Below are 26,757 nucleotides of genomic sequence, written 5' to 3'. Positions count from 1 at the left end.
ATTGCTAAGAAAACCACGACAAGTATTAAGGATTTCATCTAGAAGACTCTCAGCTATAGCAAGTACACATTGCTTTGGAGTTGCCATCTATGCGGGTCCTCTAGTAATGAAAAGTATTTTAACTGAAAATGTAATTTAAGTTCTACCATTGGTTCAATTGAAGTGCATGCTATTAGGCCTGCTAGTCGGAGAAAACAAACACATCCATATGAACAAAGAAGCAGTGTTGAGAGTACCCACTGTGACTAATGGTTATACTTCAATTTTATTGTTTGAAAAATCAATACCAAGTAAAAAATAAATTACTTTCTTGATAGAACCATATTCTGATGAGAGGGGCCACAGTGGCCTGTTCCACATAGTTTATCTCTTGAGCTCTGCAAGGCTAATAGACCACAGGCCTAACAACTCATCACAATACATTAGGGGTTCTGGAGACCATATTCCGAGACACTTGCAATAAAACAAACATTTATTAAAAAATAATTTAACTAATAATCTTGTTATATTACATGATATGGAATGATTAGATGATAAACAAACACACATGCAAATATTACAATATGGGACATTTCCTCAAAATAAATAATAATAATTGGAGAATAACTTGTCATATTGAGTCTGTTTATAATGTTAGTTGGGTAGTTATCAATATAGGTAGTTATATTCACTACTAATATGACCAAGTAGTAGATCGTTAATATTCCATTTTATTTTCAAAATGTTCAAATAGCACTTGCAATCCATTCTTGAGTAATATCCTAGCCAGAAAAGCTCCCATTGAACTACTATAGTATATTACTACTATACTATAACATACTAAACTATATCATATTATACTACACTACACTGTAGGCCTTCCAGTATTTACTAAGATCATAAACGAGCACTTGAAGTAAACCGCAACCAGGATATTGATGAATTGCATTAAATGAGAAAAGGTGGTACGCTGAAAACGAAAAGAAAACAATACAAATGTATCTCTTGATGTAACTAATTTACACACACAAAAATCTGACCACACTGGAACCAACAGTACATAACCCCTATCTACACCACCAACCACAACACTTCCAGAGAGAAGAAAAGGAGAAGATGGTCCCTCCCACTCTCTCCTCCAACCTCCACCACCCTTCCCCTCCTATATGTCCCTTTGACATTGACATCAGGCACTTTATGATAGTCCTTGGACCCCCCTTTGGATATTTCTCCCTCCAACTGAACAGTCCCACCTCCTGTCGTGTATCCCCGACTTCCGCAAGGCTCTCCTTAGCTTGTTCTCCCTCATGGGACAACCATCTTCCTCTCCCCCGGCCCCTCTTCTTCTTTCTTATCATTCTTGTCAGCCAGGCTCCTGTAGGAGCGGTGGATCCCAGGGGACCTCAGCACCTCGTCGCCCTGGGTGAGGCCTGGGTCCTCGGGCACGACCGGTCGAGGCGCCGGGTAGTTGGGCTGATAGTACTCGGAGGGGTAGCCCCCCTCGCCATACCTATAGGGGTCCTCCTCCTCCACCTCGTCATAGTTCTGGTAGGTGTTGGGGGGCAATTGGACTAAGGGAAGATTGTGGCGGTCAGATGTGTCACCACCGATGCCACCCTCTATAGCCACCGTGGCCACCCCCAAAGCGTGCATGTGTTTGTTTGTTTTTGATTGGGTTAGCGGGACAGGACAGGAAGGAGGCAGAGACACACAGGAAGAACAGTGTTAGCGTCGACATCAAAGCGGCCAGAAGAGTTAAAGAGGAGTAGGGAGGAGCAACACTGACAAGGTAAGGAGATCTAAGTGGTTCTCTTACTAAATATATGAGAAAGCTCAACTGAATAACGCATCAAATGACAATCAGTATTAGTCAACCACTGGCTCCTTTTGGAATATAAGAACTGTACACATTCACTGCAGAAGCATAGAGAAGCCTTGGATAAAATATATACTAAACTCAGCAAAAAAAGAAACATCCCTTTGTCATGACCCTGTCTTTCAAAGATAATTCGTAAAAATGACTTCTCAGATCTTCATTGTAAAGGGTTTAAACACAGTTTCCCATGCTTGTTCAATGAACCATAAACAATTAATGAACACGCACCTGTGGAACGGTCGTTAAAACACTAACAGCTTTCAGACGGTAGGCAATTAAGATCACAGTTATATAAACTACTGACTCTGAAAAACACCAAAAGAAAGATGCCAGGGTCCCTGCTCATCTGCGTGAACGTGCCTTAGGCATGCTGTAAGGAGGCATGAGGACCGCAGATGTGGCAAGGGCAAAAAATTGCAATGTCCGTACTGTGAGACGTCTAAGACAGTGCTACAGGGAGACTGGACAGACAGCTGACCATCCTCGCAGTGGCAGACCACGTGTAACAACACCTGCACAGGATCTGTACATCCAAACATCACACCTGCCGGACAAGTACAGGATGGCAACAACAACAGCCCGAGTTACACCATTAACGCACAATGCCTCCATCAGTGCTCAGACTGTCCACAATAGGCTGAGAGAGGCTGGACTGAGGGCTTGTAGGCCTGTTGTAAGGCAGGTCCTCACCAGACATCACCGGCAACAACGTCGCCTATGGGCACAAACCCACCGTCACTGGACCAGACAGGACTGGCAAAAAGTGCTCTTCACAGACGAGTCGCGGTTTTGTCTCACCAGGGGTGATGGTCGGATTCGCATTTACAGTCGAAGGAATGAGTGTTACACCGAGGCCTGTACTCTGGAGCGGGATCGATCTGGAGGTGGAGGGTCCATCATAGTCTGGGGCGGTGTGTCACAGCATCATCGGACTGAGCTTGTTGTCATTGCAGGCAATCTCAACGCTGTGCGTTACAGGGAAGACATCCTCCTCCTTCATGTGGTATCCTTCATGCAAGCTCATCCTGACATGACCCTCCAGCATGACAATGCCACCAGCCATACTGCTTGTTCTGTGCGTGATTTTCTGCAAGACAGGAGTGTCAGTGTTCTGCCATGGCCAGCGAAGAGCCCGGATCTCAATCCAATTGAGCACGCCTGGGACCTGTTGGATTGGAGGTTGAGGGCTAGGGCTATTCCCCCCAGAAATGTCCAGGTGCCTTGGTGGAAATAGTGGGGTAACATCTCACAGCAAGAACTGGCAAATCTGGTGCAGTCCATGAGGAGGAGATGCACTGCAGTACTTAATGCAGCTGGTGGCCACACCAGATACTGACCGTTACTTTTGATTTTGACCCCTCCTTTGTTCAGGGACACATTATTCAATTTCTGTGAGTCATATCTGTGGAACGTGTTCAGTTTATGTCTCAGTTGTTGAATCTTGTTATGTTCATACAAATATTTACACATGTTAAGTTTTCTGAAAATAAACACAGTTGACAGTTTCTTTTTTTGCTGAGTTTAGCTTGTATGCGCTGAAACATAAAAATGCATTTATGGCTAAATGAGTTATTGTCTCAGGCTCAGGTAGAATGTTTTTCTACAAAGAGAAGGACTTTGAACATCTTTATAGGAAACAAAGCAGTAGTTGTTGTTGACCGAAAAAAAACAGGGGATATTGGAAGGGGGTAGAATGAAGCGACAAGCCTGTCTAGCCTCACACCTCCACTACAACCCTTTTTGAATGCTGCTCGCTACCAATACTTTTGTTGGACTTCAGTAAGAGAAAGTAGAAGGAGAAAGAGGGAGACACACACATACCACAGGTCAGACAGACGAGACAAAATCACATGCTGGTATTACTCACACTGAGGAGTACATGGAGAACACCGCCGGCCTTTCTAGCCGTACAGTGTGCTCACCGTACCGTCTTTTCCTCAGAGAAAAGGGTGATAGAGACAGACATCATCGATGGTCTAGGTGTCCATGCACACATGCATTTACAGTTAGGGCGCTACAGATTGTATCCACACTCACAATATCCAGTATATTAGATGATGAACCATCTAAGAAATAAGGCTGAGGGGTTGTGGTATATGGCCAATACACCACAGCTAAGGGCTGTTCTTTTGTACGACAAACGCGGAGTGCCTGGATACAGCCCTTAGCCGTGGTATATTGGCCATATACCACAAACCCCCAAGGTGCCTTATTGCTATTATAAACGGGTTATCAACGTAATTAGAGCAGTAAAAATAAATGTTTTGTCATACCCGTGCTCTACGGTCTGATATACCACGGCTGTCAACCAATCAGCATTCAGGGCTCGAACCACCCAGTTTATAATGTTGAATTAATCATGATCACATGACTGTAAAGATGCAGAATTGTCTTTTTGAAACTTGGTAAAATATGGCCATACTTGACGCAATAGTGTGGTATGTACATGAACATACTGAAATATGACTTATCGTGATAAGGCTTTAAAAGTTTAGATATTTTGTCGGAATAACTATATTTGACATAAATACATGATGTCACAAGCATTCACAAATATCTATTAGGTCTATAGAACTTTAAACAAGCAAGATTGTTTGAATTCAATTCCACAACCTAAGATACTGGGATAAAGACATGGCGGCAAAACATTTTTTTTTCTCACATACCATTCATTGTATGAATTCAACACATTGTAAGTCATTGTTTCCAAGCTAAATTCTGGGTGCATTTTGTATTTCAAGGTGCTTAAATGACAACAGGAACTATTGGATTCATAAATAAACCATATGCTCAAAGACATCTTACTGTAAAACCATCAGATAATAGAATGGGCAAATATTTTTCCTGAGCTGTCAAAAACAGAGAATAAAGGACATCCACTCATTTATTTTAATGAGGTTCAGTCCTGAGGTTAATCAAGTGAGCCTCAATTGATTTGAATTCGAAGTCTATTAAGTATAAAGTAAATCAGAAAATAAATGGCAATTACTTAAATATATCTCAGTATAGGCATCCAAATTAAATTTGGGTAACTGGTAAGTTAGTACTACAATAGAGTAGATGATTCTGAGAACTTTCTTTTCAAGATAGGTCATGTTTAGGGTTTAATATTTTCCCGGTATTTTACAAATGTTCCATCGCGAGAATAAATCAATTTTCTCCTGGGTAAACCCGGAATTTCCCACCAAAACCTTAAGTGTCATTCTAAAGCATTATAAAGCATATACATATGTCTGAATTTGATTAGAGGGTTGATCAGCATGAACATTCAAGCCTGATGCTACCTGAGCCTGGTGGGCCAAACATTAAATACATGATATGGTACCCAAGCCCCAAAAAGTCCAAATGACAGTCCCATTATCAAATCAAATTGTATTTGTCACATAAGAATGGTTAGCAGATGTTAATGCGAGGGTAGCGAAATGCTTGTGCTTCTAGTTCCGACAGTGCAGTAATATCTAACAAGTAATCTAACAATTCCCACACAACTACCTAATATACACAAATCTAAAGGGGTGAATGAGAATATGTACATGTCAGTATATGGATGAGCGATGGCTGAGCGGCATAGGTGCAATAGATGGAAAAAAATACAGTATATACAGTTGAAGTCAGAAGTTTACATACACCTTAGCCAAATACATTTAAACTCAGCTTTTCACAATTCCTGACATTTCATCAGAGTAAAAAAAGTCCCTGTCTTAGGTCAGTTAGGATCACCACTTTATTTTAAGAATGTGAAATGTCAGACTAATATCAGAGAGAATTATTTATTTCAGCTTTTATTTCTTTCCTCACATTCCCAGTGGGTCAGAAGTTTACATACACTCAATTAGTATTTGGTAGCATTGCCTTGAAATTGTTTAACTTGGGTCAAACGTTTTGGGTAGCCTTCCACAACCTTCCCACAATAAGTTGGGGGAATTTTGGCCCATTCCTCCTGACAGTGCTGGTGTAACTGATTCAGGTTTGTAGGCCTCCTTGCTCGCACACTCTTTTTCAGTTCTGACCACAAATTGTCTGTGGGACTGAGGTCAGGGCTTTGTGATGGCCACTCCAATCCCTTGACTTTGTTGTCCTTTAGCCATTTTGCCACAACTTTGGAAGTATGCTTGGGGTCATTGTCCATTTGGAAGACCCATTTGCGACCAAGCTTTAACTTCCTGACTGATGTCTTGAGACGTTGCTTCAATATATCCACATCATTTTACTACCTCATGATGCCATCTATTTTGTGAAGTGCACCAGTCCCTCCTGCAGCAAAGCACCCCCACAACATGAGGCTACCATCCCCGTGCTTCACGGTTGGGTTGGTGTTCTTCGGCTTGCAAGCCTCCCCCTTTTTCCTCCAAACATAACGATGGTCATTATGGCCAAACAGTTCTATTTTTGTTTCAAAAGACCAGCGGACATTTCTAGAAAAAGTACGATCTTTGTCCCCATGTGCAGTTGCAAACTGTAGTCTGACTTTTTTATGGCGGTTTTGGAGCAGTGGCTTCTTCCTTGCTGAGCGGCCTTTCAGGTTATGTCGATATAGGACTCGTTTTACTGTGGATATAGATACTTTTGTACCCGTTTCCTCCAACATTTTCACAAGGTCCTTTGCTGTTGTTCTGGGATTGATTTGCACTTTTCGCACCACTCCTTCCTGAGTGGTATGACGGCTGCGTAGTGCCATGGTGTTTATATTTGCGTACAATTGTTTGTACAGATAAACATTGTACCTTCAGGCGTTTGGAAATTGCTCCCAAGGATGAACCAGACTTGTGGAGGTCTACAATTTTTTTCTAAGGTTTTGGCTGATTTCTTTTGATTTTCCCATGATGTCAAGCAAAGAGGCACTGAGTTTAAAGGTAGGCCTTGAAATACATCCACAGGTACACCTTCAAATGTTGTCAATTAGCCTATCATTTCCCAAGCTGTTTAAAGGCACAGTCAACTTAGTGTATGTAAACTTCTGACCCACTGGAATTGTGATACAGTTAGTTATAAGTGAAATAATCTGTTTGTAAACAATTGTTGGAAAAATGACTTGTGTCATGCACAAAGTAGATGTCCTAACCGACTTGCCAAAACTATAGTTTGTTAACAAGAAATTTGTGGAGTGTCTGAAAAACAAGTTTTAATGACTACAACGTAAGTGCATGTACACTTCCGGCTTCAACTGTACATGTGATAAGAGTAATGTAAAATATATAAACATTATTAATGTGTCATTATTTAGAGTGGCATTGTATAAAGTGAGTAGCGATCCATTTATTAAAGTGGCTAGTGATTGGGTCTCCATGTAGACAGCAGCCTCTCTGAGTTAGTGATTGCTGTTTAGCAGTCTGATGGCCTTGAGATAGAAGCTGTTTTTCAGTCTCAGGGTCCCAGCTTTGATGCACCTGTACTGACCTCGCCTTCTGGATGGTAGCGGTGTGAACAGGTAGTGGCTCAGGTGGTTGATGTCGTTGATGATCTTTTTGGCATTCCTGTGACATCGGGTGCTGTAGGTGTCATGGAGGGCAGGTAGTTTGCCCCCGGTGATGCGTTGTGCAGACCGTACCACCCTCTGGAGAGCCTTGAGGTTGAGGGTTGTGCAGTTGTCGTACCAGGCTGTGATACAGCCCGACAGGATGCTCTCGATTGTCCATCTGTAAAAGTTTGTCAGGGTTTTGGGTGACAAGCCAAATTTCTTCAGCCTCCTGAGGTTGAAGAGGCGCTGTTGAGCCTTCTTCACTACACTGTCTGTGTGGGTGGACCATTTCAGTTGGTCTGTGATGTGTATGCTGAGGAACTTAAACCTTTCCATCTTCTGCACTGCTGTCCCTTCAATGTGGATAGGGGGGTGCTCCCTCTGCTGTTTCCTGAAGTCCACGATCATCTCATTTGGTTTGTTGACGTTGAGTGAGATGTTGTTTTCCTGACACCGCACTCCGAATGCCCTCACCTCCTCCCTGTAGGCTGTCTTGTCGTTGTTGGCAATCAAGCCCACTACAGTTGTGTTGTCTGCAAATTTGATGATTGAGTTGGAGGCCTGAGGGCGGGCCGTCAGAAAGTCCAGGACCCAATTGCACAGGGCGAGGTTGAGACCCAGGGCCTCCAGCTTGATGATCACCTTGGAGGGCACTATGGTGTTGAATGCTGAGCTGAGGTCAATGAACAGCATTCTTACATAGGTATTCATTTGGTCCAGATGGGATAGGGCAGTGTGATGGCAATTGCGTCATCTCTGGACCTGGCGGTATGCAAACTGAAGTAGGTCTAGGATGGCCGGTAAGGTGGAGGTGATATGATCCTTGACTAGTCTCCCAAAGCAAATCAAATCAAATCAAATCAAATCATGCAGTTTTTTCATCACTTCATGATGACAGTAGTGAGTGCTACAGGGCAGTAGTCATTTAGTTCAGTTATCTTTGCCTTCTTGAGTACAGGAACAATGGTAGCCATCTTGAAGCATGTGGGGACAACAGACTGGGATAGGGAACGATTGAATATGTCTGTAAACACACCAGCAAGCTGGTCTGCCCATGCTCTGAGGACGCGGCTAGGGATGCCGTCTGGGCCAGCAGCCTTGCGAGTGTTAACACGTTTAAATATTTTACTCACATCAGCCACAGAGGAGAGGGGGAGGCGTAGTCCTTGGCACTGTATTATCCTAAAAATAATTATATTATAATATAACTCAAAATAAATGAGTTTGCATTTTGGCGCAGTCCAGGCAGTGCTGAGAGGGATATTTTGGCCTGCTCTTTGTTCGGGGAGACGCAACGGTGGCACTATATTATCCTTAAAGCAGGCAAAGAAGGTGTTTAGTTTGTCTGGAAGTGTGACGTCGGTGTTTGTGACGTGGCAGGTTTTCTTTTTGCAGTCCCTGATTTCCTGTAGACATATGCCATATATGTCTCGTGTCTGAGCCGTTGAATTGCGACTCTACCTTGTCCCTGTACTTGCATTTCGCTTGTTGATTGTCTTGCGGAGGGAATAACTACACTATTTATATTCAGTCATATTCCCATTATCCAATACATACAGTGCATTCGGAAAGTATTCAGACCCCTTCCCTATTTCCACATTTTGTTATGTTACAGCCTTTTTCCTCTTCAATCTACACACAATAACAGGTTTTTAGAAATCTTTGCAACAAGAAAAAAACGTATTTACATATGTATTCAGACCCTTTGCTATAAGACTAAGATTGAAGGGCCTTGGTCAGGGAGGTGACCAAGAACCCAATGGTCCCTCTGACAGAGCTCCAGAGTTCCTCTGTGGAGAACCTTCCAGAAGGACAACCATTTCTGCAGAACCCCATCAATCAGACCTTTATGGTAGTGGCCAGATGGAAGCCACTCCTCAGGAAAAGGCACATGACAGCTCACTTGAAGTTTGCCAAAAGGCATCTAAAGGTCTCTCAGACCATGAGAAGCAAGATTCTCTGGTCTGATGAAACCAAGATTGAACTTTTTGGCCTGAATGCCAAGCGTCATGTCTGGAGGAAACCTGGCACCATTCCTTCGGTGAAGCATGGTGGTGGCAGCATCATGCTGTGGGGATGTTTTTCAGCGGCAGGGGCTGGGAGACTAGTCAGGATCGAGAGAAAGCTGACCGGAGCAAAGTACAGAGAGATCATTGATGAAAACCTGCTCCAGAGTGCTCAGAACCTCAGACTGGAGCAAAGGTTCACCTTCCAACAGGACAACGAGCCTAAGCACACAGCCAAGTCCCAGCCAAAGCGCAGACTTGAACCCAATCAAACATCTCTGGAGAGACCTGAAAATAGATGCTCCCTATCCAACCTGAAAGAGCTTGAGAGGCTCTGCGAAGAAGAATGGAAGAAACTCCCCAAATAACACAACTGACTAGGTTTCCCAGTGCCAACCTTGTAGCGTCATACCCAAGAAGACTTGAGGCTGCCAAAGGTGCTTCAACAAAGTACTGAGTAAAGTGTCTGAATACTTATGTAAATGTGATACTTAATAATCTTTTTGCAAAAAAATAAAAATAAATGGTTTTTGCTTCGTCATATTGGGTTATTGTGTGTAGATTTATGAGGGGGGAAAAAACGATTTAATCCATTTTAGAATAAGACTGTAACGTAACAAAAAAAGTCAAGGGGTCTGAATCCTTTCCAAATGCACTGATATATTTTATTTAACCTTTATTTAACTAGGCAAGTCAATTAAGAACAAATTCTTATTTACAATGACAGCCTACCCCGGCCATATCCGGCTATGATATACAGTAGACTACTGCACATTATGCACGGCAGAAAAATATAAAAGCCCATAGTTGTACCTAGCTATAGGCTATGCTCTCTTGGGGAAATCAATTTAACTAGCTCCAGTAGGCTAATCGTTTTGAGTGTGTATTGTATTGCAATATACTGAATTACACAAATCGTTCAAACCATGGTAAAGCAGAAGAGAACATGCAATTCTGGTGGCTAAAAAGTTACAAGTATACGCTAGCAAATTTGATTTTAATTTTGAAATATAAAGTGCTTGTAAGTAAGCATTTCCGTGTAAGGTCTACTACGCCAAGTCTTGGACCTAAAGGTTCCTTAACAGCTTCTACCCCCAAGCCATAAGACTGATGAACAATTAATCAAATGGCCACCCAGACTATTTACATTGAACCCCCTTTGTTTTTACACTGCTGTTTATTACCTCTGCTGTTTATTACCTCTGCAGTCACTTTACCCTTACCTACATGTACAAATTACCTCGACTAACCTTTACCCCTGGCGCACATTGTCTCGGTACTGGTACCCCTTGTATATAGCCTTGTTATTGTTATTTTATTGTGTTACTTTTTATTTAATTAGTAATTTTATTTATTTAGTAAATATTATCTTAACTCTATTTCTTGAACTGCATTGTTGGTTAAGGGCTTGTAAGTAAGCATTTCACGATAAGGTCTACACTTGTTGTATGTGCATGTGACACATAACATTTGATTTGATATATCTTTCATAATATTTCCCCTAATGTTATTAGCCAACATACTCTTTCTCACTCTATTTTTGCTTTATTCCTTCCTCGCTTTCAACAGTTAAATGGAAAACGTTTCGTGGTCATAATCTTCCTCATTCTAATGTTATCCTTGAATAATATAGGACTAGAATTAGATAAATAACTGCTATAGCCTACCACCATCGCACATTCCCTATTCTTTCAAACTACCCGCGAGTTCTATCGGCTGGAGGTATTTATCAATCAGCAAAAAAGAGCTTGCGCCCCGCTTCGAATAGTCTATTGGTATAAGAAATGCAAAAAAAGTTATGTCCAGGAAGCTATTTAGTCTAGCTTTTCCTGCATGGGACTCCAAGAGCTAAGGAGCGTTTATTAAGGAGAGGTCTGCGGAGCACAGGTGCTTGCATACTGCGCAAGAGACAGAGGCATTAAGTTAGAAGATTATTATACATAACCCATCACTAATTAGCTAAATATAAGGCTAATACTGCATTGAATTTATTACCTGAAAGAGGTAGGCTAGAACATATACTGTATATAGGGCTTTATATCAAATATAGAAGAGGATTATCTATTTTTTTAATCTATTTTTTTTTTATTTGACCCCTTTTTCTCCCCAATTTCATGGTATCCAATTGTTGTAGTAGCTACTATCTTGTCTCATCGCTACAACTCCCGTACGGGCTCGGGACAAAGGTTGAAAGTCATGCATCCTCCGATACACAACCCAACCAAGCCGCACTGCTTCTTAACACAGTGCGCATCCAACCCGGAAGCCAGCCGCACCAATGCCCCGGAGGAAACACCATCCACCTGGCCACCTTGGTTAGCGCACACTGCGCCCAGCCCGCCACAGGAGTCGCTGGTGCACGATGAGACAAGGACACCCCTACCGACCAAGCCCTCCCTAACCCGGGCGACGCTAGGCCAATTGTGCGTCGCCCCACGGACCTCCCGGTCGCGGCCGGTTACAACAGGGCCTGGGCGCAAACCCAGGCACTCTGATGGCACAGCTGGCGCTGCAGTACAGCACCCTTAACCACTGCGCCACCCAGGAGGCCCTGAGGATTATCTATTTTGTATGCAATTTGAATGGAATTGATGGAGAGAGAGAAAGACTGCGAGAGACTGCTTGCACGTGTTCTGATTTAAAGCAAAGATATTCGAGTGATATGCTTTTTTCCCCTGCAGCTGCAAATAATAAATAAAAATCTTTAGAATTATAAAACAAGGTGACACCCGAAAGTCAGATGGATATGAGTAAATTAGAGGCGCATTCGGTCTTTATATTACTGTAGCATAGGCTATGCTGCAGCAAATGTAGGCCTACCTGTCTCACGAAAAAAAGTGACCATGATGAGATGATACAGTAGGTCTACATGCACTGTGAATTGCGCTCCATACAGACATGGGATGTCTGTCCCCACCCTGAGCGTTAATTCATCATGCAGATGCTGAAGAGAGGCCAGATTTAGACATCGCATACCCTTTAACAGTTCCATTTCACGCCATGCTGTTCAGACAAATAATTTATAATAATTGACAGTTCTCACAGTTATTTATCCCGGGAAAAGGGAGTGATTTTGGGAGGTAACCGGGTTACCGCCATTCAACCCTAGTCATGTTGTCTTAGCTTCACCTTGAAATACAGTGAGTGTGGATAAAGGTGTGATTCGGGTCAACCCTCTGGCGGATTTAACCCAATGAGAGCTCTTTGCTCAGGTCTCCCTGTCAAAGAGCTTCTGATGGATTAAATTTGTTAGTGATTGATTGACAGGGTATGATACAATACATCAGATATAAAGACATTAAAAAAAGGCCAGATTCAGTCCGAACCCTTTGACATATTCTCTGATTACAAACCCTCAGCCTTACTCAAGAATTTAGGGTTTTTAAAGCATTCTCAGAGAGTGTATCCCCAGGTAAGTGTTATCTACCCAACAACATGATGGGAATGACAATGGAATTCTCTATACATGGCAAAAACAATTAGATCTAATGTATTGGACTTTGTATTTTATATCATTTTATGTTGCCTTGTTGTGTTTACAGTGGTAAGGGATGACGATTGTCATAATTACCTCCTACGTTGTAGCCCACACAGGAGTTCTGGTCACAGTATCCAGGAGGTCCAGCCGACCCCACTGGTCCAGGGATACCCGGCCGCCCAGGGGTTCCAGGGTTCCCCGGCCGACCAGATGGACCCTGGCTACCTGTCCGGCCCTGACCCGTTGGTCCTGGAGGAGAGGTAAGGAATGGTAAGGAAAAGACGGAGAAAGGGAGGAAGTGTGTTTTAATACAACAAATACATTTTCAATTAACAATGAAGGTTTTAACTTTGAGCTACATTCCGAAGTGAAATCATCATGTGAAATGTTAAGACAAACCTTTGAAACATGAAGGCATTATTATTGTCTTCATTTTGACTAAGAACACTGCATATAGAGGTAGAATTCACCAAGTTAAAGGGGTAGTTCACCCAAATTACACATTGGTTTCCTTACCCATTTGTGGCGCAAATCCCAAACAAGTTACGGGACCGATATTAGCATCATGTCCAAATAATACGAAAGTATCTAAAATGTATTATAAAGCTCAACAAAGTCATTTATAGATGTTTTGAAGATAATGTGTGAATAATGCTAATATCAGTCCCATGACTTGAATGCGATTTGTGCCGCAAATGATAAAACATTAGCATGTGGAAGCAGTGGCAGAGAAATTAAACCAAAGTATGGATTGCTGTCATATCTTATCCATAGACTGCTTACAGGGTTAGGGAACCAATAAATAATTGTATAATTTGGGTGAACTATCCCTTTAAATCTAGTAGTGTGCTTTGAAACAGAATCCATGATTAGGCCACACTTCCGCACATTTACCATTACCCAGCGGTCAGTACCAATAAGCATAAGCTTTTGTGTCTTTTCATCAGACCCAAAATGCTATTATTACTGAGCTGTCTCCATCAGGAAATGCTATGAATATCCTTTTTCAAATATCCTTGGGGGTACTCATCTCCCGCATGCCAGATTCCTGAAGTGTTCTCTCCTGTGGCCCAACCTGGCAACTGCTTCAGGATTTCAATCAACACACTGTATCAGCTAGACCACAATCAATACAGGAGTCAATAGCTATGCCCTCTAATAAGGTTTCATTAAACCAGTAAGGGCAGCTTAATGAATAACAACCAAAGTAAATTAAATCAAACTCAAGCTACCCTCTCCATTTCATATTTTACCCTTGAATCAAGACGGAGTGCTTAATCAAAAACAGATCGGATGACTTCCTATTTTCTAATCCACCTGCTCAACAGATGTTGATTTCCTCTGCAGAGGCTCGGTAGCAAAGGAAGTCCCTGGAGGAAAATTGAAGTTGGAACTGTGCAGTTTTTTTTTTTGGGGGGGGGGGGGGTGGGTTTCAGCGGGCATTGTTTTGGTTACCTGGGGGCCCGACAGGGCCTCTGGGACCCTGGACTCCTGCGCCTGGGCTTCCCTTGTCACCCTTCTCTCCAGACAAACCTGGACCAGACAGAGACCAACGGGACACACACTTTGACAAAATGCAGAGAAGTGGGCATGCTTATCTCCTTTCCGTATTATATCACCATCAGCACTAAAAGTGGCATGAACAATATTGTAGATCTACCTGTGTAATCATTTTATTCTGATTATATTAGTGTGTCACACCCTTATCTGTTTCACCTGTCTTTGTGCTTGTCTCTACCCCCTCCAGGTGTCACCCATCTTCCCCATTATCCCCAGTGTATTTATACCTGTGTTATCTGTTTGTTTGTTGCCAGTTAATTTTGTTTCATGAAACCTACCAGCGTTTGTTCCCCTGCTCCTGTCTGTGCTTGCTCCTGTTTTCTAGTCCTTCACAGTTTTGACCGTTCTGCCTGCCCTGACCCTGCCTGCCATTCTATACCTTGCCCCACCTCACTGGATAAATGTTTTTTGTTATTTAAAAAAATATGTTCTCTTTTTCGTGGTTTCTAATTGGCAGTTACAGTCTTGTCCCATTGCTGCAACTCCCATATGGACTCAGGAGAGGTGAAAGCCGAGAGCCGTGCGTCCTCCCAAACACAACCCAATTGAGCCGCACTGCTTCTTGACACAATTCCTGCTTAACCCGTGAGCCAGCCGCACCAATGTGACAACTGTATCAGTGTGCATTGCGCCTGGCCCGCCACAGGAGTCGCTAGAGCTGCGACAGAGCCTGTCCTTGAACCAGGATCTCTAGTGTCACAGCTAGCACTGTGGTGCAGTGCCTTAGACCAATGTGCCACTCGGGAGGCCCTGCCTCACTGGATTATTGACCCCTGCCTGCCCTGACCCTGCCTGCCGTTCTATACCTTGGCCCAATTCACTGGATTATTGACCCCTGCATGCCCTGACCCTGAGACTGCCTGCCGTTCTGGACCTTTTGTACCTTCTTTGGATTACTGACATCTGCCTGCCTTTGACCTTTCATTTGCCTGCCCCTGTACTAGAAATACATTTTTGTTTCTTCGACACTGTCTGCATCTGGGTCATACCTGAAACCTGATAAATGATGTTTTAATACGTTACCTGGCAGTATCATTTACTGTAATATCGTATCCCACAAGCTTATGGCATAGGTTACATGACTATATCTTCACTTGAAAGCTTAAGTTAAATCGGAGCCTTCTCTATACAGTACCTCTGGCTCCTGCTTGTCCATTTTCTCCGTTGGACCCGGGGAACCCTGGTCTGCCCGGGGGCCCCTGCTCTCCCTGTGGTCCTGGGCCGCCCTGCCGCCCAGGCTCTCCTGGGGGACCTGGAACGGTGCGGACGGAGACGGGTGCGCTGGGGATGTGGTTAAGGATGGAGCTGTAACGAGCCATGTGACCTGTGGGACAGACGTCAGGCAGAGGTCAGTGGCGCATGAACGGATGACAATGGCAAAATACCCTTACACTTCCATAGACAACACTCACATTTTCATGTACTGTATACCCCTTCCACAGAATACACTTACACTCAAAGACACAAGACCTATGCAATCACACATCCACACACACACAGGAAGAGAGCCAGATGGAGGATACAAAAAATGACTCACTCTGTATCAGTTGCTCACAGACCTGCCGGGCGATTGCTTGGACCGATGCCTGGGATTGCAGGTCACCCTGGAGAGGAAAAAACACATGGTGACACCAGTCCACGGCTACACTCCAACCTGTTTTATCGTCCCCACAGGTAAAATATCCTCCACCATTACTTAGGTAGAAAGCCTGCCAGCCATGAATTTGACATCAACTCTTTTAATTGGAAAACATAGCTGTTGTGGCCAAGCCTAGATGTTGCCTTTTGAGCCTTGTCTAAAAACCTTATTAGCCATTCAATGCTGTTACGGGCGACACCAATCCGTAAAGTACTTAAAACAAACCGCCCTTGCTGTCTCTGCCTGGCCGGTTCCCCTCTCAACACTGGGATTCTCTGCCTCTAACCCTATTACAGGGGCTGAGTCACTGGCTTACTGGTGCTCTTTCATGCCGTCCCTAGGAGAGGTGCGTCACTTGAGTGGGTTGAGTCAATGACGTGATCTTCCTGTCTGGGTTGGCGCCCCCCTTTGGTTGTTCCATGGCGGAGATCTTTGTGGGCCATACTCGGCCTTGTCTCAGGATGGTAAGTTGGTGGTTGAAGATATCCCTCTAGTGGTGTGGGGGCTGTGCTTTGGCAAAGTGGGTGGGGTTATATACTTCCTGTTTGGCCCTGTCCGGGGGTATCATCGGATGGGGCCACAGTGTCTCCTGACCCCTCCTGTCTCAGCCTCCAGTATTTATGCTGCAGTAGTTTATGTGTCGGGGGGCTAGGTTCAGTTTGTTATATCTGGAGTACTTCTCCGGTCTTATCTGGTGTCCTGTGTGAATATAAGTATGCTCTCTCTAATTCTCTCTTTCTCTCTCGGAGGACCTGAGCCCTAGAACCATGCCTCAGGACTACCTGGCATGATGACTCCTTGTTGTCCCCAGTCCACCTGGCCGTGCTGCTGCTCCAGTTTCAACTGTTCTGCCTGCGGCTATGGAACACTGACCTGTTCACCGGACGTGCTACCTGTCCCAGACCTGCTGTTTTCAACTCTCTAGAGACAGCAGGAGCGGTAAAGATACTCCTAATGATTGGCTATGAAAAGCCAACTGACATTTACTCCTGAGGTGCTGACTTGCTGCATAGACAACACTCACATTTTCAACTACTGTGATTATTATTATTTGACCATGCTGGTCATTTATGAATATTTGAACATCTTGGCCATGTTCTGTTATAATCTCCACCCGGCACAGCCAGAAGAGGACTGGCCACCCCTCATAGCCTGGTTCCTCTCTAGGTTTCTTCCTAGGTTTTGGCCTTTCTAGGGAGTTTTTCCTAGCCACCGTGCTTCTACACCTGCACTGCTTGCTGTTTGGGGTTTTAGGCTGGGTTTCTGTACAGAACTTTGAGATATCAACTGATGTAAGGGCTATGTAAATAAATTTGATTTGAACACTAGAACAATAGCTCTTTAAAATATAACTGCTGTGAAGTAGAAACCCTTTTTCTACAGCTGAGTAACACGGCTCTAAAGCTTTACCTTATAAGGTATGCAAAATGGGTTCTGGTTGCAGGACAACGTGTGATATTTCTCTTCAGAAAACTTGTTGTAATGGTAATTGTTTACTGTCAGACTGTCAGAGAACCCCTATAACCCCAAGCTGAGGAGCAGCAATTACTTGAAAGGAGGGCATTACTTGTTTTGAAAATTTATGTTAAGAGCAGTACTTACGCCACATAATTATATTATACAGAACAAGGTAAGTATCATAAGATACAGTATCTCAATTAAATTGAATAAATGCTGTTTTGGCATGAATGGGTGGTTGCCACTGCTGCCAAAGCAATATGTTTGTTATCTATGACTTACTCTTTCTCCCTTCTCTCCTTTGTTTCCGGCGGGACCCTGCAACAGAACAAGAGGTAGAATGACAATGGACAGAAAATAATGAAGTAAAACTGTACAAATTGTTTGAGTTGTCAATTGCTGTTGTCATCTTTTTCCTTTTTTGCTAAGGTCATTACTTGAACCCTGGCATAACCATTTCTCTGCAAAGGTCATATAATAACTATGCAGTACCAGTTATTACATAGAGGCACTACTATGTAATAACTGCTAACCTTCTCTGGCTCTTGGTCTTTGGTTGGATGATAAGATGTCCTAAAAAATTCATGTAGATAATCTTGTGAGGAAGTTTAACTGAAATTGTGATTCTATTCTCGTAACAAGGCTTGCTTCCTATTTGAGGCTAGAAAGATGCTTGTTCAAACCACTTTTCTTTCTGAAATTGATTATGGTGACTTAATATACAGTGCATTTGGAAAGTATTCAGACCCCTTGACTTTTTCCACCAATTTTTTTAATGTTACAGCCTTATTCTAAAATGGATTAAATTGTGTTTTCCTCCTCAATCTACACATCTACACACAATACCCCATTATGACAAAGGGAAGACAGGTTTTAACTTCACTGTGTAGTTCCTTAAATAATTTCCCCTGTCTCTGAACTGTTACCCTCTCTCCCAGATCCTTACACATACACATAGAAATATGGTATATTCCTGACCATGTGACCTGCCCTAGAATAATGCCTTGTGTTCGTTAGTGTGTAACTTTCGTTGGTCAAGTCATGCAGTCAGGAAAAACTCTGGGTCTAATTATGATAGATACACTGTACTGTAGGACTAGGTACAATATATTTACATACTATATGGCTTTGCTGTCTCCCAAGACCTCCCTCCCTAATCCTACACAAAGCGAACAAAGCTGATTGAAATGACATCATACTGACGTATCTTGTTGTAATGATGCAATTTCAATCAGTTCCGCTTGCTGGGTATTTCCTCAGCTAGTGGGTCAGCTCTGCTTCAGTAGTAGTAATGGACATAGAGGTTCAGATAACTCACAGGAGGTCCCTGGTTTCCCAGTGAACCTGGAGGTCCACTTGACCCTGGTGACCCAGGAGCTCCTGGAGTGCCCTGTGGGTGAAACACAAACAAACAAATTGTCATCTCACTGATTGAGCAATCACTCAAACGTACAATGTGTAACTTTAGTTTTTCCAGTGGTAACTTGAGGTACTACAAAACATTTGGCCAAGAAGCAAAGAAGAAAACAGTCACATTCGCCAAGGAGCACAAACAATTAACCTACAGGGACAGTACCTTTGACAAGAAAGTATTGTAAATTGCAGATAAAATTTTACAATTCATTGACATTAAATCAAATTAATTCATCAGTTCCTGATGCTAAATCCACAAACAATCATACTCACTATAGTCCCTGGAGGTCCTGTTCGCCCCTGGGGTCCATCTTTACCAGGAAGTCCCTGTGGAAAGGTGTTACAAGTACATATTAATGCCTATGAGACTGTGCTATTATGGCAGCTCATATACCACAACTTCATATTCACATAAATCTATTCCTTTTGATTACAATGCTTTCAGAAAGTATTCAAACCCCTCGACTTTATCCACATTTTGTTACATTACAGTCTTATTCTAAAATGGATTCAAGTTTTTTTCCCTTCGTCAATCTTCACACAATACCCTATCATGACAAAGCAAAAACAGTTTTTTATACATTTTTGCAAATTTATGAAAAATATGAAACTGAAATATCACAAGTATTCAGACCCTTTACTCAGTACTTTGTTGAAGCCCTTTTGCCAGTTTTGCCTTGAGTCTTCTTGGGTATGACGCTACAAGCTTGACACCTGTATTTGATGAGTTTCTCCCATTCTTCTCTATAGATCCTCTCAAGCTCTGTCAGGTTGGATGGGGAGCGTCGCTGCACAGCTATTTTCAGGTCTTTCTAGAGATGTTAGATCGGGTTCAAGTCCGGGCTATGGCTGAACCACTCAAGGGTATTCAGAGACTTGTCCCAAAGCCAAGCATGGACATGGCTGTGTGCTTAGGCTTGTTGTCCTCTTGGAAGGTAAACCTTTGCCCCAGTCTGGGGTCCTGAATTTGTATTTTTTATTTTATTTTACTAGGCAAGTCAGTTAAGAACAAATTCTTATTTTCAATGACGGCCTAGGAACTGTGGGTTAACTGCCTTTTCAGGGGCAGAACGACAGATTTGTACCTTGTCAGCTCGGGGATTTGAACTTGCAACCTTCCGGTTACTAGTCCAACGCTCTAACCACTAGGCTACCCTGCCCTGGAGCAGGTTATCGAGGATCTCTCTGTACTTTGCCCGTTTATCTTTCCCTCGATCCTGACTAGTCTCTCAGTCTCTGCCGCTGAAAAACATCCCCACAGAATGATGCTACCAGAATGATGCTTGGCATTCAGGCCAAAGAGTTCAACCTTGGTTTCATCAAACTAGAGATTTAGGTGGCTTTTGGCAAACTCCAAGCGGGCTGTCATGAGCCTTTTACTGAGGAGTGGCTTCCGTCTGGCCACTTTACCATAAAGGCCTGATTAGTGGAGTGCTGTAGAGATGGTTGTCCTTCTGAAAGGTTCTCTCACCTCTACAGAGGAACTCTAGAGCTCTGTCAGAGTGACCATTGGGTTCTTGGTCACCTCCCTGACCAAGGCCCTTCTCTCCGATTGCTCAGTTTGGCCGGACGGCCAGCTATAGGAATAGTCTTGGTGGTTCCAAACTTATTCTCTTTAAGAATGATGGAGGCCACTGTGTTCTTGGGGACCTTCAATGCTGCAGATATTTTTTTTATACCTTTCCCCAGATCTGTGCCTCAACACAAGCCTGTCTCAGAGCTCTACGGACAATTCCTTTGACTCATGACTTGGTTTTTGCTCTGACATGCACCGTCAACTGTTGAACCTTATATGTCCAATCAATTAAATCTACCACAGGTGGACTCCAATCAAGTTGTAGAAACATCTCAAGAATGATCAATGGAAACAGGATGCACCTGAGCTCAATTTCGAGTCTCATAACAAAGGGTCTGAAAATGTATGTAAATAATAACAAAATGTGGAAAAAAGGGAAGAGGTCTGAAGAGGTCCGAATGCACTGTAAACAGACCGACAAGACCTTACCCTTGTTCCTGTTTGTCCCACTCGACCTGATGACCCAGGAGATCCAGGAATGCCCTGCAGCCATAGAGAGAGAAAACAAAATGGTGACAACAAAAAGGCCAGTTAAGGGTGTCAGCATGAATACATTTGTATTGACAGGCTCGGATGGTTGGACCACTATCCTAACTCATTACAGATAATTAATGTTGTGAAGCTGGAGCTGTTTGTAATACAGTCTCTTGTATGACCTTCACAGCCGTCAAAGTCAAATTCCCTCACTCAGACACAACGAGTACTGAATGCCAATGGCATGGCTCAAATCCTATTACAAACAAAAGTATACATCTCCCAACCTCTACAGTTATTGACAGGATCCATCTTAATTTGCTCAGAGATTGATTATAATGAAAGTGTATTGCATCTTAGGCATGAGTCATTACAACAGAGGGGAAATAGCTATTGTTTTGTAAAAACTGCCGTGATGTCTTGTTACGGTCCAGGCAGGCGCTGCCCATAACCACAGATCTAGGATCAGATTACCCAACCGCCAATGCTCAAATTTACCATTAGGAGGATGGAAAATATCTGACCCTGTATCAGTGGTTAAGACCAACTTCTTCCTTCTCCTCTTATTTATTACCTGTGTAAATCCTTTAATGCATTGAAATAAAACTGACATCACATCAACCAAACGGTAGCAGAAGCTCTTTCACTCAAATTATGCAGCAACTCTCTTGCCAGAATTCAGAATGACATGTTCCCATTACAGTTACCTTACAGAGATAGATATCCAATATGCCATTCAAAAGATCTCCCTTTGGTGCAATGGTGTCATTTGAATGTCATTTGAAGACTGAATGCCATTTTGTGATGAGGGAAAGTGTGTCTGAAAGGGCAGGAAGTAAATGGTGGTCTTTACCTGTATTCCTGGAGCGCCAGCTGCACCCTTCTCACCTCTTTCTCCTGGACCACCCTGAAGTTGGAAAAAACAACAATAAATATCAACAGCAAATATCAAGCTTATTTGGAGGCTATTTCATAAGTTGGGGTCGTCACTATCTGGTCACAGTGTGCTTTCTAACTACAAATGCCATTTGTTCCCAAACTCTTCCAGTAGCTGTACCTTTACTTATCCCCTACCTGTCACCATAATTGTCATGCCCTGACCGTAGAGAGCCCTTGGTTCTCTAAGGAGTTGTAGGTCAGGGTGTGACTAGGAGGTGTTCTAGTTCATTATTTTTATGTTGGTGTTTTGTATGGTTCCCAATTAGAGGCAGCTGGTAATCGTTGCCTCTAATTGGGGATCATATTTAGGTAGCCATTTTTCCCACCTGTCTTTGTGGGATATTGTTTTGTGTATGTACATGTGGCACCACTACTTTCACATTTCGTTGTTGGTTTATTGTTTTTGTTTGTAGTTTCGCCGTAATAAAGATATGGAACTCAACACACGCTGTGCCTTGGTCCGTCTCTTATCACAATCATGACAATAATGACAATCATGACAATAATCCTGAATTAACAACAAATAGATAATGTCTTCAATATAGCACTTCTGTATGTTATACCATCAAATACCTTACCATAGGCTGGCTTCAACATGGCCTTAGTAAAGTTAAGACATCTGGGCGTATCCTTTAATGTTTTACCTGTCATTCATTAGTCATTGATCTGTTAATACCAATGCAGGTGTAACCCAGTACTTCATATTTGACTGTTCTGTTTACAGTCTATTAGGTTACGATACATCCTCCCTCCTTTACGGCTTACGTTTAACAACATCCCTTGGGCAAGAAAGAATCAACATCTGAGTATTACAACACCTTTTAAAAGGCAGTCTTTATAGCATGCCTAGGTAAATCGGGTACTGTAGCTACTATATGTTATGTGTGTTGGGATACTAGACTCCTCTAATATGTGCAGTATTAGATGGTGTGTGTCTCAATTAATGTGTCTGTGTGGCTTACCGGAGGGCCCATGATGGTACGTCCGCTGGGCCCCTGGGGTCCAGGAGGCCCCTGCAGCCCAGGAGAACCAGCGTCCCCAACTGGACCTATCGGTCCCTGTCACAGAGACAGAAGAACACATTGATAAAGTAGATTAGAATATAGTTAACATTTTACTATAGTTCTAGTTAAATTCCCTGCTTTCTACAGTTATTACAACAATATAGTATCACTGGAACAAACAGAGGAAATACACACCAAATTACAAAGTAAAATCTAACTGAACACTAGTACTGTAAAAAAAAAATATTTACATATAGGCCAATAATAAGATAAGATCGTCACCAGACAACATTTTAATCAACCATCTCCCTGACCACCTTCCTCTGATCAAGCCATAAACTGTCCCTCTCCAGCTTTGGAGAACGCATGTACTCACATGATCTGGCCACTATTGGCAAACCTAACCAGGGGTGTAAAAAGTACCCAATTATCATACTTGAGGAAAAGTAAAGATACCTTAATAGAAAATGACTCAAGTAAAAGTGAAAGTCACCCAGTAAAATACTACTTGAGTAAAAGTCTAAAAGTATTTGGTTTTAAATATACTTAAGTATCAAAAGTAAATGTAATTACTAAAATATACTTAAGTATCAGTAAAAGTATAAATCATTTCAAATTGCTTATATTAAGCAAACTAGACGGCATTATTATTATTATTTATGGATAGCCAGGGGTACACTCCAACACTCAGACATAATTTTATACACCTGTCAGCAACGGATGTGGCTGAAATAGCCGAATCCACTAAATTGTATATATTTTATTCTATACAACTGTCTTCATCCTTTATACATTACCTGACCTAGGTCTGGGTGTCTGAGAGGGGGCTTTAGGCTAACTCAGTGATTTAACTGCAAATCAGAGACCCGCGAGGCTGCTCTCTGTCTGTCTTGTCATGAGCCTACCAGTCGCAGGTCATTGACTTTCATGGGGGCACGTTGCATCTCCAATGAATATGAAATTCATGAGAGTAGAAAGACAGCATGGGTGCACTGCGAGGACGGCGGCATTACAAGGACCTTTACATGCTATAATAACACCCCATTCAAACACCAGTACAATTTTCTGGGACTTTCAAGACCCGTGCAATCCAAGTCTAATAGCATGAGAGAGTGAGAAATGAATAAAAGATTAGAACTTTGCAAATGGCATTTATAGAAAGAGTGGGTTTTCAGCTTAGCAGTACACAAGGGATATTTTATGGAAGAGGTATCCAAGAGGGTATGTGTCTGGTATCCATCAATGAGGGTATGTGTCTGTCCCCCACCCACCCACCCACCCACTGAGTGCTTGTGGAATTGTTACAAGCTGCATTGACTTTCATTGTGTTTTTATTTACATGAGTGTGTGTGTGTGTGTGTATACACTGTACCACAGCTCCTGGTTCTCCACGGTCCCCTCTCCCTCCTCTGATCCCAGGTCCTCCCTGTTGATAACACAAACACCCACACACCCTCTGTCACACTCCATCAAGATAAGGACCACAGACCTTAAAGACACACACTATCAACACATCCTAAACACACTATCACACACCGGGTGTATGTACTCTCCATCCCCATATGTCACACTGTGTTATGTTCAGCCACTGAATGCAATGAATGAATGAAATCCTAGCTCAACAACAGCTGTAAGTAACACATGATGCTGATTAAGGAGAGAAGGAGGGTCCTCACAGGGGGTCCAGTGGGGCCAGGGGGACCTTTGCTTTCCTGGCTGCAGGTGCAGGCCCTCGGCATGGCACTACAGTCCTCCTCCTTCCTCTTAGAGATGAGACAAATACCACCATAACATTACTGTATGACAATACATGCAACACAAGAGTACAATGACCTAATGATTATGATAATGACCAAAGCATAATGATAATGACGATAATGCTAAAACAAATAATAGGATAATGACCTTATGATAACACAAACACAATATGACATCTATGACACTATCCTACAACATCCTACGACACATTACAACAAAGGTTAAGGTCATCCCACGTCAGTCAGTAGATGAGATCAGTAGCGAGGCATGAACTCACCAAACCAGGAAGCTCACAGCACTTGTCTCGGCTGGCCCAGGACGTGCTGCAGACGATGTCAAACGACTGCAGTTGGAACTGAGGACAAAAAGAGCAACAAACACACACACATCTTTTCTTACATTCACTACAAACATGTTGTTACTTGACTAATTGTCTCTTGATAGAACTAGCAGCAAGCTGTGAATCTCCTAAATAAGACCTGAGAGAAAGTATGATAATTATTCAGTATTACGTGAGGAGGAAGAATCTATCAATAATTGGTCTCTCCAAACAGATTGCTCTGTTTTCTCCTGTCCTGAAAGGGGTCAATTTGAAAGAGAAGTGTGAAGAGTTTTTGTCAAATAAAGAAAATGATCAAGCCTATCAGAGAGTACATCTCACTGCTATTCCTGTATGAGGATATCTGGGCAATTTATGGAACTGGGAGATTGGATATGAAAAGTACAGTTGTTTCTATGACTTGTTTATATTTAGTGGAAAATAGATCTTGACGTGCTGATGTGATTATACTTTATTCAAACTCTCTGTCTTAATGATGTTATAAGAATTCATAACCTAGGTAGTTTATCACCACTCTATTGAATTCTCCATGACACTAAACACCATAGTGTATGTTAGAATTCAGCCCGACTGCACATAAAATAAGAAGAATCATGGGGTTAAAAATGCATAGAAATCTAATTACGGAATATTGACATAGATATTGAATGGGGGATGTCCTTAGAACTACAGTATATTCTAGTAATTCTACATCGATGTCAAAACGTCTTCTTGTATACCCTCTCTGATCTATCTGTCACAGCTTACCGGTGCAGAGCTGTCCTTCTTCCCCCTGGAGCGCACCAATCGTCCCAGCACCTCCAGGCCATCCGTGGTGATGTTGCCCGCCGCGTTGATGGCCTTCTCCCCTACTAGCTTACAGTCAATGACAGCCTTGGCACTGGTCTTGCTAATAGCCATGTGCAGCTACAGGGAAAATGAAGAACCAGACCTGGGTACAAATACTATTTTAAATCTTTCAAATACTTTGAGCATTTGCCAAAGCCTGCCTGGAGTGCCAGTTTGGCAGGGTTTACACTTTTGCGGCTATTCTATTGGTTCCATGGCGCCAGGCAAGCTCAATTCTAAACACAGATAAATTATCCTAAATGATTTGAAATAGTATTTGAACCCAGGTCTGTTTGGAACACAGACGCAGTGCGATTGAAACATCTTATATGCGCGTCTCAATAAATCACTGGGGAGCATTAAAGAGTTACGGTTTCAGAAAACAGAAAGAGGTTCAAAGAGACACAGGCTGTAAAAGAAGGACAGATGTCTGCGCAAGCATTCCACTAGTCACCCGAAACAAGAGTCGGTTTTGAAGTCGGTGGATTTCAGACGTTTTTCTCCCTTTGACACGTCAAGTTTCTCCTGTATGCTTGGTTGGAAATGGGATGTTCTCGTGGGGAAATATATGGGGGAATTTCAAGACATTACTCGAGCAAATAGCACTTTCAGCTTTGTTTGACATTGGTGCATTACTATGTTAAAGCGCTGATGAGGATGGAACTGTAGCATTTCCTTTGTATTTACCTCTTTTTTGTGTGACAAAAACAGATTCCCGATGAATCATTTGAATTAGGCGTCTTAAAAAAACACCTACTGCAATGCAAGGAGTCAGAGAAGTATCTGATTCTAGCCGTTAGTCAAGTCTTCTTGAGAGGTCATCTAATATGTTACCACATTATCACCAAGCCTGATGGGCGAAGTGCTGACAAGATGACACATGAGAATACTTATGGATTGGCAGGGGAAAGAATTGCAGTAATCACTGGTGATAATTTGCTGAGGAAAAAGGCAACAGTGGTTTACATGAA

The 26,757-nt window shown here is 42.7% G+C and overlaps 1 protein-coding gene across 6 annotated transcripts in view; it reads right to left on the bottom strand.

The window, feature by feature from the left end:
* Positions 1-246: 246 nt before the first annotated feature.
* The window catches only part of LOC115131585 (collagen alpha-1(XIV) chain-like), a 94,519-nt gene continuing 68,008 nt past the window's right edge, over positions 247-26,757 (bottom strand). For 2 of the 6 annotated variants that reach the window (XM_029663401.2, XM_029663404.2), the window contains 15 exons: positions 25,706-25,864; positions 24,896-24,973; positions 24,537-24,623; positions 24,233-24,286; positions 22,819-22,914; positions 21,771-21,824; positions 20,873-20,926; positions 19,141-19,194; positions 18,773-18,844; positions 17,737-17,772; positions 15,895-15,961; positions 15,493-15,681; positions 14,253-14,330; positions 12,891-13,046; positions 247-1,598 (listed from right to left, as the gene is read on the bottom strand). In XM_029663401.2, coding sequence (XP_029519261.1) covers positions 1,285-1,598; positions 12,891-13,046; positions 14,253-14,330; positions 15,493-15,681; positions 15,895-15,961; positions 17,737-17,772; positions 18,773-18,844; positions 19,141-19,194; positions 20,873-20,926; positions 21,771-21,824; positions 22,819-22,914; positions 24,233-24,286; positions 24,537-24,623; positions 24,896-24,973; positions 25,706-25,864 — 1,548 coding nt within the window. In that variant the 3' untranslated portion in view covers positions 247-1,284. Of the gene's footprint in view, positions 1,599-1,644; positions 3,630-3,722; positions 3,832-12,890; positions 13,047-14,252; positions 14,331-15,492; positions 15,682-15,894; positions 15,962-17,736; positions 17,773-18,772; positions 18,845-19,140; positions 19,195-20,872; positions 20,927-21,770; positions 21,825-22,818; positions 22,915-24,232; positions 24,287-24,536; positions 24,624-24,895; positions 24,974-25,705; positions 25,865-26,757 lie in introns of those variants that run through there. The other 4 variants (XR_003863974.2, XR_003863975.2, XM_029663402.2 and 1 more) reach the window with 4 other exon arrangements.

Source organism: Oncorhynchus nerka, linkage group LG7, assembly GCF_034236695.1.
Source record: "Oncorhynchus nerka isolate Pitt River linkage group LG7, Oner_Uvic_2.0, whole genome shotgun sequence".
Lineage (NCBI taxonomy): Eukaryota > Metazoa > Chordata > Actinopteri > Salmoniformes > Salmonidae > Oncorhynchus > Oncorhynchus nerka.
The sequence above is the reverse complement of the archived record's forward strand: the minus strand, read 5'-3'. Positions and strand labels throughout refer to the sequence as shown.